The 12,562-nt window shown below is 41.8% G+C and overlaps 1 protein-coding gene across 11 annotated transcripts in view; it reads left to right on the plus strand.

The window, feature by feature from the left end:
- Positions 1 to 1,792: 1,792 nt before the first annotated feature.
- Positions 1,793 to 12,562, plus strand: part of Trim37 (tripartite motif containing 37) — a 117,298-nt gene continuing 106,528 nt past the window's right edge. For 5 of the 11 annotated variants that reach the window (XM_027426335.2, XM_027426338.2, XM_027426340.2 and 2 more), the window contains exons 1-4: positions 1,794 to 2,215; positions 3,541 to 3,642; positions 8,527 to 8,567; positions 11,565 to 11,681. In XM_027426335.2, the coding sequence (XP_027282136.1) occupies positions 2,195 to 2,215; positions 3,541 to 3,642; positions 8,527 to 8,567; positions 11,565 to 11,681 (281 nt within the window). In that variant the 5' untranslated portion in view covers positions 1,794 to 2,194. Of the gene's footprint in view, positions 2,216 to 3,540; positions 3,643 to 8,526; positions 8,568 to 11,564; positions 11,682 to 12,562 lie in introns of all 11 variants that reach the window. The other 6 variants (XM_027426331.2, XM_027426333.2, XM_027426334.2 and 3 more) reach the window with 3 other exon arrangements.

Genomic DNA, 12,562 nt, shown 5'->3' on the forward strand with positions numbered 1-12,562 from the left:
GGGAATTGAACTCAGGACCCCTGGAAGAACGGCCTGTGCTCTTAACCTCTGAGCCATCACTCCAGCCCTATCAGAGCTGTTTTTAATGATGTTGCTCAGAATGGTTTCCTCCCAGATGATGACTGAGAAACTAATTAAAAAAAAAAAAAATGCTGCCAAGTACCACAAGAGAACAGAACTGTGCTGTCTTCTGGGATTTTGTTTTTTACTTTTTTGTTATTGTTTGTTTGTTTTTGTTTGTTTTTTGTTTTTTTTAAAATGGAGTGTGCTGGATGTCTCTACAATTTTGTTCAAAGGACTACAGAACCTGGAAAAGCTGTTGCTGCTATTGATGCATAACATATTGCCATTATTGCTCTTTTTATATAAATATAACTATATACATATATATATATGCTAATTGAAACTCAAATATGTGATGAATCCAAGGTGTTTCAGTTAGTGCTCACCTGTGCATGCAAATTTGATTTCATCTTTAGTTAGTAAAGTTATATGCTTTCCAAAAAAAAAAAAAAGTGACACACTGGAAGACAAATGTCACACAATTTCAATTTTATGTGTAACCTAGAAATGATGAACTTATGGGAACAGAAAGCAGAATTGTGGCTATTAGGCTTCAATGTGGGTCTTTTAACAATGGGGAAAGGATTGGTTTAAGGGTATAAAACTGCAGTTGGACAAGAGGCATGGACTCTCTGAAGTCTTGAGGTCTACTGAGAGCATGAGAAATATGGTTGATAACAATATGCTATATTTTAAAAGTTGTGAGATAGTATACTTTAAGTGTTTTCAAAACAAAAATGATGAATATGTGTGATATAACATGTTAATTAGTTTAATTTAGCCATGCCATTGTGAAGATACTGTATTCTGTATCATAATTGTGCATGACTTTATTTATGAACTAAATGAATGAAAAAAATTGTTGCTAATCACTAGAAGTTTCTTTTTAGATTATTAATTCTCTAGATTGGAGTTTATAAACAACTTTGTAATGATTTAAGATTCAATTTTAAACTTAATAGACCTATGCCTATTGTCTCACACACCCTCAATTTCGGGCAAGAAATTAAGAGGGGATCGCCTAGGAAAGTTGAACACAGTCTTTTTATGTCAGACTCCGGGTGTGACGTGGGTCCATTTCTCTCACCAAAATCAGAAGCTGACTTGGTAGCTCTCAAATGAAATAGTGACATTCAGGAAGCTTCGAGACTATATCCAGTCCAATATGAAATACAGAGAAATAATAAGCCAAACAAAAGAGATCGTCTGTTTATCCCAATTGGAGCTTTCGTATTGAATTTAGTATGATATAATGGAGTCTTAATAAATAAATAAATAAATAAATAAATAAATGTTGCGTTTCCTCCCAGTGGAGGAAAACAAACACCCGAATCACGAGTCCGGGGCTCCACAGTTTCCCAAAGCGAACCACAGACCACTGGGATCAACACAGAAGGTGCGGAGAGCGCAAATCTCCCAGGCCTTACTACTTGGGGGCGTGGCTTCTAACTAAGGACCACCCGCACAGAGGTGGCTGCAGCCTCCCGGGCAGTAAAATCTGAGAGTCTCGGGATACCGTAAAATCTGAGAGTCTCGGGATACCGTAAAATCTGAGAGTCTCGGGATACCGCGCCGGCGCCAGTATCATCTTTCGGCTGCACCGCCTCCCCAAGTCTCGTGTGCGGCGCGCACCGCGGGAACCCGGCGCCGCCTCTCCTCCCGCTCCGCCCGCCCCGCCCGTCCCGCCCCGCCCCTCGCGGCCGGCCGAGTGCGCGTGCGCACCGCGCCGGCCCGGCTGCGGCGCCTCTAGCTGCCCTGGTTACCGTTGGTGTTTGCGAATTCTCTGCAACGCCGGTTTTGCCGCGGACTCGCCCCGCGGCGGTTCCAGACGCGCGCGCGGGCGTCACGTGGGCCGGGGCTCCCACGCGGACGCTCGCCGGCGGCTGAGGCGGGAGGGAGGCGCTGCGGCTACCGCTAGCCCTGCCTCTCCGCCCCAGGGCTGGCGCGCGGATAAAAATGGCGAAATGGGGGGTAGCCGGCGTGGAACCTGACTGGATGGGGCACGGAGGTGGCACTCTTGTGGGGGCCTGCTGAGGTGGGCGCAGTTGACCTGGCGATCTCGGGCCGGCGGCTGACAGCTCACATCACGGATTCCGAGGGTCGCCGAGGGCCCCGCCGAGAGCGGGAGGCCATGGACGAGCAGAGTGTGGAGGTGAGGGGCGTTGCGGAGGGTGGCGGCTGGGCTCCTCGCCACCAGGGAACCTTTTCTATTCGGGGCGCCATGCTCTCGCCCTCCCTGTGGGAGGCAGCCTCTGCCGGTCGCCGAGGGAGGCTGGCCCTGTGCTTCTGCTGCCCTCGGGGTGCCCTCGGGGTACCAGGTGCTGAAGCTGTTCCGCAGTCAGGTGCTGGGAGTTTGCAGCGATGCCTTGGCACCTCTGCTGGTCCCTGTTTGCACGTTGAGCTTTTCCAGAGCAAAAGTGCAAATTCATCGGAAGGACTTGCCCTGCTTTCTCGCCACGACTTGCTCGGAATAATTAAACATTTTTTTTCATCCTCAGATGTACATTTTGTAATACACACAGCTTTCTCATACTCTACTGTCTTAAAGACTGGTTTCCAGCCTTGATTCTTGGAAGATGACTTCATGGTTGGGAAATTTCTATAAAGGCTTGCAGCGTCTAAAATGATTGCTTTTTTTTTTTGGAATACAATATGCTATGTAGTAATAATTAAAATTTGAACCTTTCAGACACTAAAATACTACATAATTTTGCTTTTAAAAAGCAAGGGGACCCGGCGTTGGTGGTGCACACCCTTAATCCCAGCACTTGAGAAGTAGAGGTAGTAGGATCTCTGTGAGTTCAAGGCCAGCTGGTCTGCAGACTTAGTTCCAGGACAGCCAAGGCTATACAGAGAAACCCTGTCTCGTAGAAGGAAAAAAAAAAGGGGAGGGGGTGACTTACTGAGAACTGTGCTTGAGATTAACCCGGCTCATCCAATGGTCTTAGAGTCCACTTCTGTCAGGTTCTGGCTTGCAGTCATGATTAGTATCATGTGTAATTTTCTATTTAATTGCTTTTGTGAAAGTTGTATAAAGGTTTTGCAAACTTTTCTTGGTTTCAGGAGGGTTTAATTCTTCTGGGATGAAGTAAAAACAAACGTCGTACTGCAAAAATAAACTTAAAATATACAATAACTATATTTAACAGTATTTTTAATTTTTTTTAAAAAATTTTAACCAAAATTCTGATAGGGATTATAGTTAAGAATGAGGCATTATTTGTCAAGTAAGTGTAAATGCTGTGTGAATTTTTTTCTTACTTTGTTGAGACAGGGTCTCACGGAGTAGCCCAGGGCTGCCTGGGACTCACTATGTAGAGTCTCAGACTGGCAGAGATCCAACTGCCACTGCCTCCTGAATTGCTGGTATTAAAGTTGTGCACCACTGTGCCTGGTCTTGATTGAAGTCTTTTTATCATGGTCTTTACTCTTTCTTGACTTAGTGTAATTTGGGAACTGTACATCTTTCGTTTTCAGAGCATTGCTGAGGTTTTCCGATGTTTCATTTGTATGGAGAAATTGCGGGATGCACGACTGTGTCCTCACTGCTCCAAGCTTTGTTGTTTCAGCTGTATTAGGGTAAGTTGTATTTCTTTTGTTGTGCATTTAGTTTTTGTTATTGTTAACTGTTTTTTGTTTTTTGTTTTTTTCCCGAGACAGGGTTTCTCTGTGGCTTTGGAGGCTGTCCTGGAACTAGCTCTTGTAGACCAGGCTGGTCTCGAACTCACAAAGATCCACCTGCCTCTGCCTCCCGAGTGCTGGGATTAAAGGCATGCGCCACCAATGCCCGGCAACTATTTTGTTTTTGAGACAGGTCTTACAGTATAGCTCTGGCTGGCCTGGAATTCACTATGTAGAACAAGTTGACCTCAAATTCACAGAGGTCCACCTGTCTCTGCCTCCTGAATGCTGGGACTAAAGAGGGTGCTACCATGCTTGTGTATTTGGTTTATATATGCTGTAATGTAAGTATTAACCATGTCCGTTTTTATTATTGTATTTTGCATCCCTTTAAATGTTAAATAAATGTTTCTCAATAGAGCACCATTTTTTTAAATGTAAATTTGTATGTGTGTTGCTTGTATATATGTCTCTGTACCATGTGTGCTGTGCTATTGGAATCCAGAAGCGGACATCAGATCTGCAGGAAGCAGAATTACAGACAGTTGTGAGCTGTCATGTGGGTGCTGGGGTTCGAACCTGGGTCCTCTGGAGGAAAAGCTAGTACTGTCTGCTATGGAACCATTCCTTCAGCCCAATAGCACCAAAACCCCTTTTTTTTGGCGTGGGTTGGGGGGGCTCTTTTGAGATGGGGTTTCTTTGTGTAGCACCAGCTGTCTTGGAATTTATTCTTTAGACCAGACTGGCCTCACACTCAGACTGCCTCTGCCTCTAAAGTGATTAAAGACATGTGCCACCAATTTGTATTGCTTAAGTATTTTGGAGATTAATAAACAGCAAGTTATGACATCTAAGAAATGTTTAAAGAAAGTGAGTATCTCTGGAAACAGCTTGCTGTAATTTTGATTTATTTGCACTTTTTAAACTTACCACACTTATTTTAATTTTTTGAAGACAAGTCTCTTTATATAGCTCTCAGGCTGGCCTGGAACTTGATACATAGACCACTCTGACCTCAAACTCACATAGATCTGCCTGCTTAATCCCAGCACTCAGGAGGCAGAGGTGGGCGAATCTCTGAGTTCGAGAGCATCCTGGTCTCCTCCAACAGTATCATATCCACTTCAACAAAGCCACACTTCCTAATAGTGTCATTCCTTATGAGCTTGTGGGACCCAATTACATTCAGACTACCACAGTAGTGGTATGTACAACTGTCTAGCTAAGCATGGTGTTTAAATTCTTGCCCACAAAAGGCTGGGTAGGAACAAGTTAGCCTGAACTGCATAACGATTTCAAGACTAACCTGGAGTGTATTATATAGCACCTGGCTCAGAAAAACCAAAAGAAAAAATTTGTGGCATTCATGGGAAGCTTTTGTGAGGAAGTGTCATATAAACTAAAATCTAAATGATGAATGAAATTTTTCTAGTTAAAGAAAGGTTGATGAATATAGTGAATACAGTGGGAGACATTTAAAGGCTTAGTTACAGGATCATAAGGTGTGACTGAAGAAGTGTAACTGGGACCACTGCTTGAAGTGAGGTATGGAAAGCTATGCCTTTAGTAGAAGAGTGGTCTGCTTAGAGGAAGAAACCTGACCCCATCCTCCTTTGTGCTTGAAGACCAAAGAACTCTTGTTTAAGATTACCAGGATCAGAAGGATTCTTTTCTATTTGCTCTTCCCTCCTTTTCCATCTTTGCTTTCTTTGCACAGTAACTAGTATTTTAGCCTTTTCTTTGCTAGGGTCTCATATAACCCGGGCTGGCCTCTGACTCACTATGTAGCCAAGCTGACTTCTGATTTTCCTTGTTTCTATATCCCAAGTGCTAGTATGACACCATGCCAATTTAGTCAGTGTAGGAGATTGAACCCAGGTCCTTGAGCATGCTAGATAAACACTCTCACCAGCTGAGCTACATCCTCAGCCATTGTAATTGCTTGAGTGTTTTATTGCTCTTTAAGGTTTCCTTAGGAGTCTCTCTTGATTTAATGTTAAAGCTTATCTTTGCTGGGAGATCAAAGTGATAAATAACTCATTTTGAGAGTAGGCTCTGTAGGATTTTTTTTACCTCAGATTGTATTGCCAGATAATTAAAACAAAGTTTGAAAGGCTTATGTTGTTTTTTTGTTTTTTAATAACTGTGACCACATACCTGACAAAACCACCTTACATTGGGGAGGGCATATTTTTGGCATCCAGGTTGAAGATACTGTCCATCGTGGTGGGGTAGTTATGGTGGCAGAAGCAGATCCAGCCATGCCATCTGCCATGTGAGGCAAGCAGCTAGGAATTACTCCCATGGTCAAAAAGGAGAGGCAGGGAAATGCAGGTACCAAGTTCACTCTCCTTTTCCCCTTTCATTCAGTGGAGGGTCCCTGTCCATGTCATAGTGCCACCCACATTCAGGCTTGGTCTGTCTTCCTTAGTTAAACTTCTCAATAGCCTCACAGTCACAGCCAGAAGTGTGTCTCCTCGGTGGTTCTCAAGCTATTCAAGTTGATAATTAAGAACATCCACCATAGCCATTAACCTTTTTATAGAAACGTGTTCAGAGTCTTAATATCTCTCTGCTTTGGGTGTATTTTTATTTATTATGTATACAGTGTTCTGACTGCATGTATCCCTGCAGGCCAGAAGAGGGCACCAGGTCTCATTATAGATGGTAGTGAGCCATCATGTAGTTGCTGGGAATTGAACTCAGGAAGACCAGCTAGTGATGTTTTGTTTTATTTTTCTAGACAGTGTTTCTCTGTATAACAGCCCTGGCTGTCCTGGAACTCGCTCCATAGACCAGGCTGGCCTCAAACTCAAAGAGATCACCTGCCTCCGCCTCCCAAGTGCTGGGATAAAAGGCATGCACCACCACTGCCCAGCAGCTAGTTTTCTTAACTACTGAGCTCTCTTTCCAGCCCCTGGGTGTATTTTTTTTTTTAATGTATATGGATGTTCTGTCTGCATGTACATCTGCACACCAGAAGAGGTCTTTGGATTCTGTAGGATACAGTTATAGATGGTTATGAGCTGCCGTGTGGATGCTGGGAACTGAACTCAAGAAGAGCAGCCAGGGCTCTTAACTGCTGAGCCATCTCTCTAGCCCAAGTGTATTCTTTTAAGTGTATGAGTATTTTGCATGCATGTATGTCTGTGCACCACTTACATGCCTGGTGTTTGAGGAGGTCAAAAGAAGTGCTTGAGTTAGAGTTGTGAGCCCCATGTGGGAGCTGGGACTCAAGCTGGGAACTCTGGAAGAGCAGCTAATACTTTTTTTTAAAATTATTTTTATTTAAATTAGAAACAAGTCTGCTTCACATGTCAATCCCAGCTCCCTCTCCCTCCCCTCCTCCCCAGACCCCCAACAGCCCTCCCCAACCTCTCACCTTATCCCCCCTCCACTCCCCAGGGAAGGTGAGGCTCTCCATGGGGGATCCCCAAAGCCTGTCATATCATCCAGGGCAAGGCCTGGATCCTCTCCCATGTGTCCAGGCTGAGAGAACATCCCTCCACGTGGAATGGGCTCCCCAAAGTCTGTTCGTATGCCAGGAATAAATACTGATCTACTACTTGAGGCCCCATAGATTGCCGAGGCTCCTTACTGACACCCACATTCAGGGGGTCTGGATCAGTCCCATGGTAGCCTCTCAGCCATCAGTCTGGGGTCCATGAACTCCTCCTTGTTCAGGTCGAAGATAATACTCTTAACTGCTGAGCCATCTCTTCAACCCCCAAGTACTTGTTTTATGGATGGATTACAACTGTTCCCAACCAGTAATAATTTTTGTTGATGATTTTGAGACAGAGTCTTGGCTGTGTAGTCTTGGCTGGCTTAGAGTTCACAATGTAAAAGAGACTGGCCTCAAACTTGTGATCCTCTTGTTTCTACCACTCAAGTGCTAGGATAAGGCTCATGTGTCACCACCTTGAGCCTCAGGAGTAATTTAAAAGATGAAATTATGGGCTGGACCTGTTAGAGCCTCATAGCTGCCTGTAACTCCAGCTCCAGGGTATTCAGTACCCTCTTCTGGCTCCCTCAGTCACCAGCACAAATATGGCATACACACATATGTACACACATGCATGCATGAACTTAATAAAATTTGGGCTTTTCATTACATCTATTTGTGGGGGTGTGTGTGGGAGGATGGACACCATATGGAAGTCAGAGGACAATTTATGGGAGTTAGTTTTCTTTTTCCACCATGGAGGTGAGAGTTGGGATTCAAACTCATGTCTTCAGGCTTAGCAGCAAGCTTCCTTACCTTCGGAGTTGTCACCCGTTTAGAGACGTTATTGTCTCCAGAAATTTCATAGTTACAAGGAAAGTAAAATTTCTAGGTGTTTAAATTACCAAACCATAATATACTTAAGACTTGAGGAGGCCTGGCTGTAGTCGCCATAGTGCTTACTCACGTTTTTTGGTCTGATTTACATGCCCATAATGGTTACCTTAGAATTAGTTTGCTTTTTACAAAGTAAATTTGGTACTACCATAAACCCCATGGCTTGTAATTAGCTAGAAAGAAAAACTACTGTGGCTTATTTTTGAGGGTAGAGTGATGGTATTGATTACATCTTTGTGAGTTCTAACTAGCCCTAGAATTACTTGCTTTCCTCTGGGAGAGTAGACTCTTAACTATTTTGGGATAAATTCTGTCCCTTTGAAAATTTGTCCCTGTCATGATAATGATTAGAGAGATAGTAGATTGCCTGTTATTTCTGTATTTCTAAAATAAATTTAGGCACTAGAGAGTTAAACTCATTAAATGTAGTTTATAATGATTAGATATATATAAAGTAATGGTGTTTTTATAATGAAAATTTAATTATTTTGCCTCTTTAGCGCTGGCTGACAGAGCAGAGAGCTCAGTGTCCTCATTGTCGGTAAGTGTTTCACTGTTTGTATATGGAAAATGGTAAAAGAAAAAAGCCATGGGGTCAGAGGATGCTCTGGGATATATAAAGGAAAACTCTCCCTTCCCCCTTCACTCTTGCAGCTTTCCTCATTTCTTTTCCTTAGGAATAACTTAAATAGAAAACGATGAGTAGATTTAGAAACAGAAGTGTATATGGAGTTTTTGTTGGCACTGCTGGCTCCCCAATAAATTCACAGAGACTTAATATTATAAATGTGCACCCAATAGCTCAGGCTTGTTACTAGCTAACTCTTATATTTTAAATTAACCTGTATTTCTTATCTATTCTTTGCTTCGTGGCTGTACCTTCTTTCAATATGGCATGTTCATCTACTGTCTCTTGTGACTCCTGTGACTCCACCCTTCTTCCCAGGATTCTCTTTGCCCTGGAGATGATGCCTGGCTATTGGCTAATCAGTTTTTTTTTTTTTTTTTAAGATTTATTTATTATATATATATAGTGTTCTGTCTGCATGTATGCCTGCAGGTCAGAAGCAGGCACTAGATCTCATTATAGATGGTTGTGAGCCACCATGTGGTTCCTGGGAATTGAACTCAGGACCTCTGGAAGAACAGCCAGTGCTCTTAACCTCTGAGCCATCTCTCCAGCCCCAGCCAGTCAGCTTTTTACTAACAAGAAGAACAACACATTTTCATAGTGTACAGAAAGATTATTCAGCAGCACAGAAGTACAGAAACTGTATACTTGGCTAAATCTTATGCTGAATGTATTATGTGTGATTGTAGTGTTGTGTCCTTGTTTTTCTTTTTAATTTAAACAAAAGATGTAAGCAGGGCTTGGTAGCTCATACCTGTGATCCTAAAACTATGGAGGATGAAGCAGGACGTTTGCCATGCATGTGGGGCCAGCCTGAGCTATAGTGTGAGACCTTATCAACTGGGGGAAAATCACTTTCAGAAGAAATGGACAGGCATGCTATTCTTCTATACAAATGGTGTAGTATATGCGCTTACATACCTTTTGATTTTTCTTTTTTTAGTTTTTTGAGACAGTGTCTCTTTGTGTAGTACTGGCTGTCTAGGAACTTGCTTTATAGACCAGGCTGGCCTCTAACTCACAGAGATCCACCTGCCTCTGCCTCCTGACTACTGGAAAAAAAAAGATACAAACCACCATCATCTTGCAGTTTTTTTTTTTTAATAAGATTTATTTTCTATGCATATAGTGTTCTGCCAGCATGTGTGCCTACATGCCAGAAGTGGGTACCAGATCTCTTTATAGATGGTTATAGCATGTCATTGCTGGGAATTGAACTCAGGACTTCTGGAAGAGCAGCCAGTGCTTTTAACCTCTGAGCCATCTCTCCAGCCCCTATATATCTTTTCTTAAACCAGACAAATATAGTACTTACTGTTTATGAGTCTCTTGTTTAGTGATATCTTGTTTATACTCTTAACAAATAAAACTTGCCTGAAGATCAGAGGGTGGAGATAGCCACTAGTTAACCATAGAGGTCTGTACAGACAGACAGGAAGTGATATATCTGGGTGGAAGGAGGAAGTGATAAGGCTGGAGGAGGTAGTACCTTATATTGTTTTCAGCCTGGAAGTTACTGAGGTAAGTAAGGTGGGCTGTGGTTTGCTCCTTTGTGTCTCTGATCTCTCAGCATTTTCTTGTATATCTGACTCTGGGCTTTTATTATTAAGACCTGTCATAACTGGTGCTACACTGTTGCTTGTCATTTGTTTACTCTTTGGAATAGATTCTCATGTAGCCCAGGCTGGCCTCCACCTATAAGGTAAACCTAAACTCCTGATACTCATGTCCTGCAGTTATAGGATTTACCCCCCTCCCCCCCCCCCAATCACTGGGAATATTTCACTGATGGTGTGTAAGTCACTTAAACATGTTTGATAACTGTCTTTATAAGTTTATGTCCATAATGAGAGACATTTCACTTGTTTCTATTTCTGGTTATTTAGGCAACAGTGACAGGATGCCCCCTTTTATTCTTCTGTTTCCTTTTCATATTAGTTTATGAGGCGAGCAGCATTGTGAATGAGAACTTGGTGTAAGTGATTGTACTCTTCCACATACAGTCTAGTGTGGCCCCCAGCTACATGTGCCTATGGAACACTTCACTTGTGTCTGATGTGACTAGTGACACTTATATTTGTTTGGTGAGACAGTCTTGCTATGTAGCCCAGGTGGGCTTTGCCTCAGATTCCTGAGTGTTGAGGTTATAGGCATATGTTACCATTTGTTTTGTTTTTTGTTTGTTTGTTTCTTTCTTTCTTTCTTCTTCTTTTTTTTTTTAATGAAATAGCCACATTTGGCCAGAGATTGCCATTAATTTGTTGTTGTTTTGGTGGTCTATGACTTGAACCCAGGAATTAACTCATGCTGCCACTAAACTGTACTCCAGACCTATAGCTATCATTTTGTGTAGTCCAATTTAGGCTAAGATATTTAAAAAAAATTATAATCTGAATTATCATTGTTATTCTCTAGTTAGTATATTTTGTCATGTGTGCATGTAATGTATGAATGTGATAAAAATAAGTTACAAAGTGTACTTTTCAGCTGGGTGTTGGTGGTGCACGCCTTTGATCCCAGCACTAGGGAGGCAGAGGCAGGCAGATCTCTGTGAGTTCGAGGCCAGCCTGGTCTCCAGAGCGAGTGCCAGGATAGGCTCCAAAGCTATACAGAGAAACCCTGTCTCAAAAAACCAAAAAAAAAAAAAAAAAAAAAAAAGTGTACTTTTTATTGCCTCCTTTTTTTGACCCAGACCCCCACTATGTAGCCTGGAACTCATTATTTCACCCAAACTGGTCTGAATTCTGCAGTTCTGTAGCCTTAGTGATAAGATTACAGATACACTTTTTCATACCTGGCTTTTATTTCTGTTTTAATAATATTGTACTCTCTCTTGAGGAATACTTATTTTAGAAAAATATTGGGTGTCTGAGCTAGAACGTATAATGTGTATGGATTTTTTTTCAGTGCTCCACTCCAGTTACGGGAACTAGTTAATTGTCGCTGGGCAGAAGAAGTGACACAGCAGCTTGATACTCTCCAACTATGCAGTCTCACCAAGCATGAAGAAAACGAGAAGGACAAGTATGTGCTTGGTCTTTCTGTTCAGTAATTAATAGGTTATGCTATGTGTTGCTTTAATGACACTTTATGTATCTGTATGTATATATTTAAATAATTGCCTCTGTGTGTACTTGCTCAAGAATGTCTGTGTATGGGGTACTGGGGATTGACCTAGGACTACAAGCATGCTCACTGATTTCAACTTCTAGACCTAGTGACACTATATTGATAGTTCTCTTTTATCTGTAAGTGAGAAAGTTAATGTTAACCTTTTAAATTCTTTCATTTGTTGCTTAATAGCTAAAATTTTTCTTTCTATATTGTTTAACTTTTATTTCATGACCACTCACCCACATAGGTGTACAAAGTACTGTGCTAGATTATTTAAAGGCAAATGAATAGATTATTTCTGATTAGCTGATTAACGGGAACACAGCAATAATAGAATGTTATGTTCTTTTTAGAAATTATAATGGAAGCAAATTTTGGATTAAAAAAAAGATGAGTAATTTTACATTGCATGTTTACAGATATTGATCATATCTAGAGGGTTATTAGAAACAGATCAAAGCTGGAAAGTTAGGAGAGATTCCAGGAACGTCAAATTTTTTAAAAAATGACTATACACAGTATTTTATACTATTAAGTTTAACATATTGTTGTTATTATTATTATTTTTTTATAGAAATAGAACCATGGGGGTAGAAAAATGGCTCAGTGGTTAAGAGTGCATACTGCTCTTGCAGAGAACCCAAATTGGATTCCTATCACCCATGTCATGTTGCTCATAACTACCTGTAACTCCAGCTCCAGGGGATTCCAGTGTCTCTGCCTTCCATGGGCACATGCACTTGAATGAACATATCCACAAATAGATACATGTACACATAATTTTAAGTAAT

Source organism: Cricetulus griseus, chromosome 7 (assembly GCF_003668045.3).
Source record: "Cricetulus griseus strain 17A/GY chromosome 7, alternate assembly CriGri-PICRH-1.0, whole genome shotgun sequence".
Taxonomy (NCBI): Eukaryota; Metazoa; Chordata; class Mammalia; order Rodentia; family Cricetidae; genus Cricetulus; species Cricetulus griseus.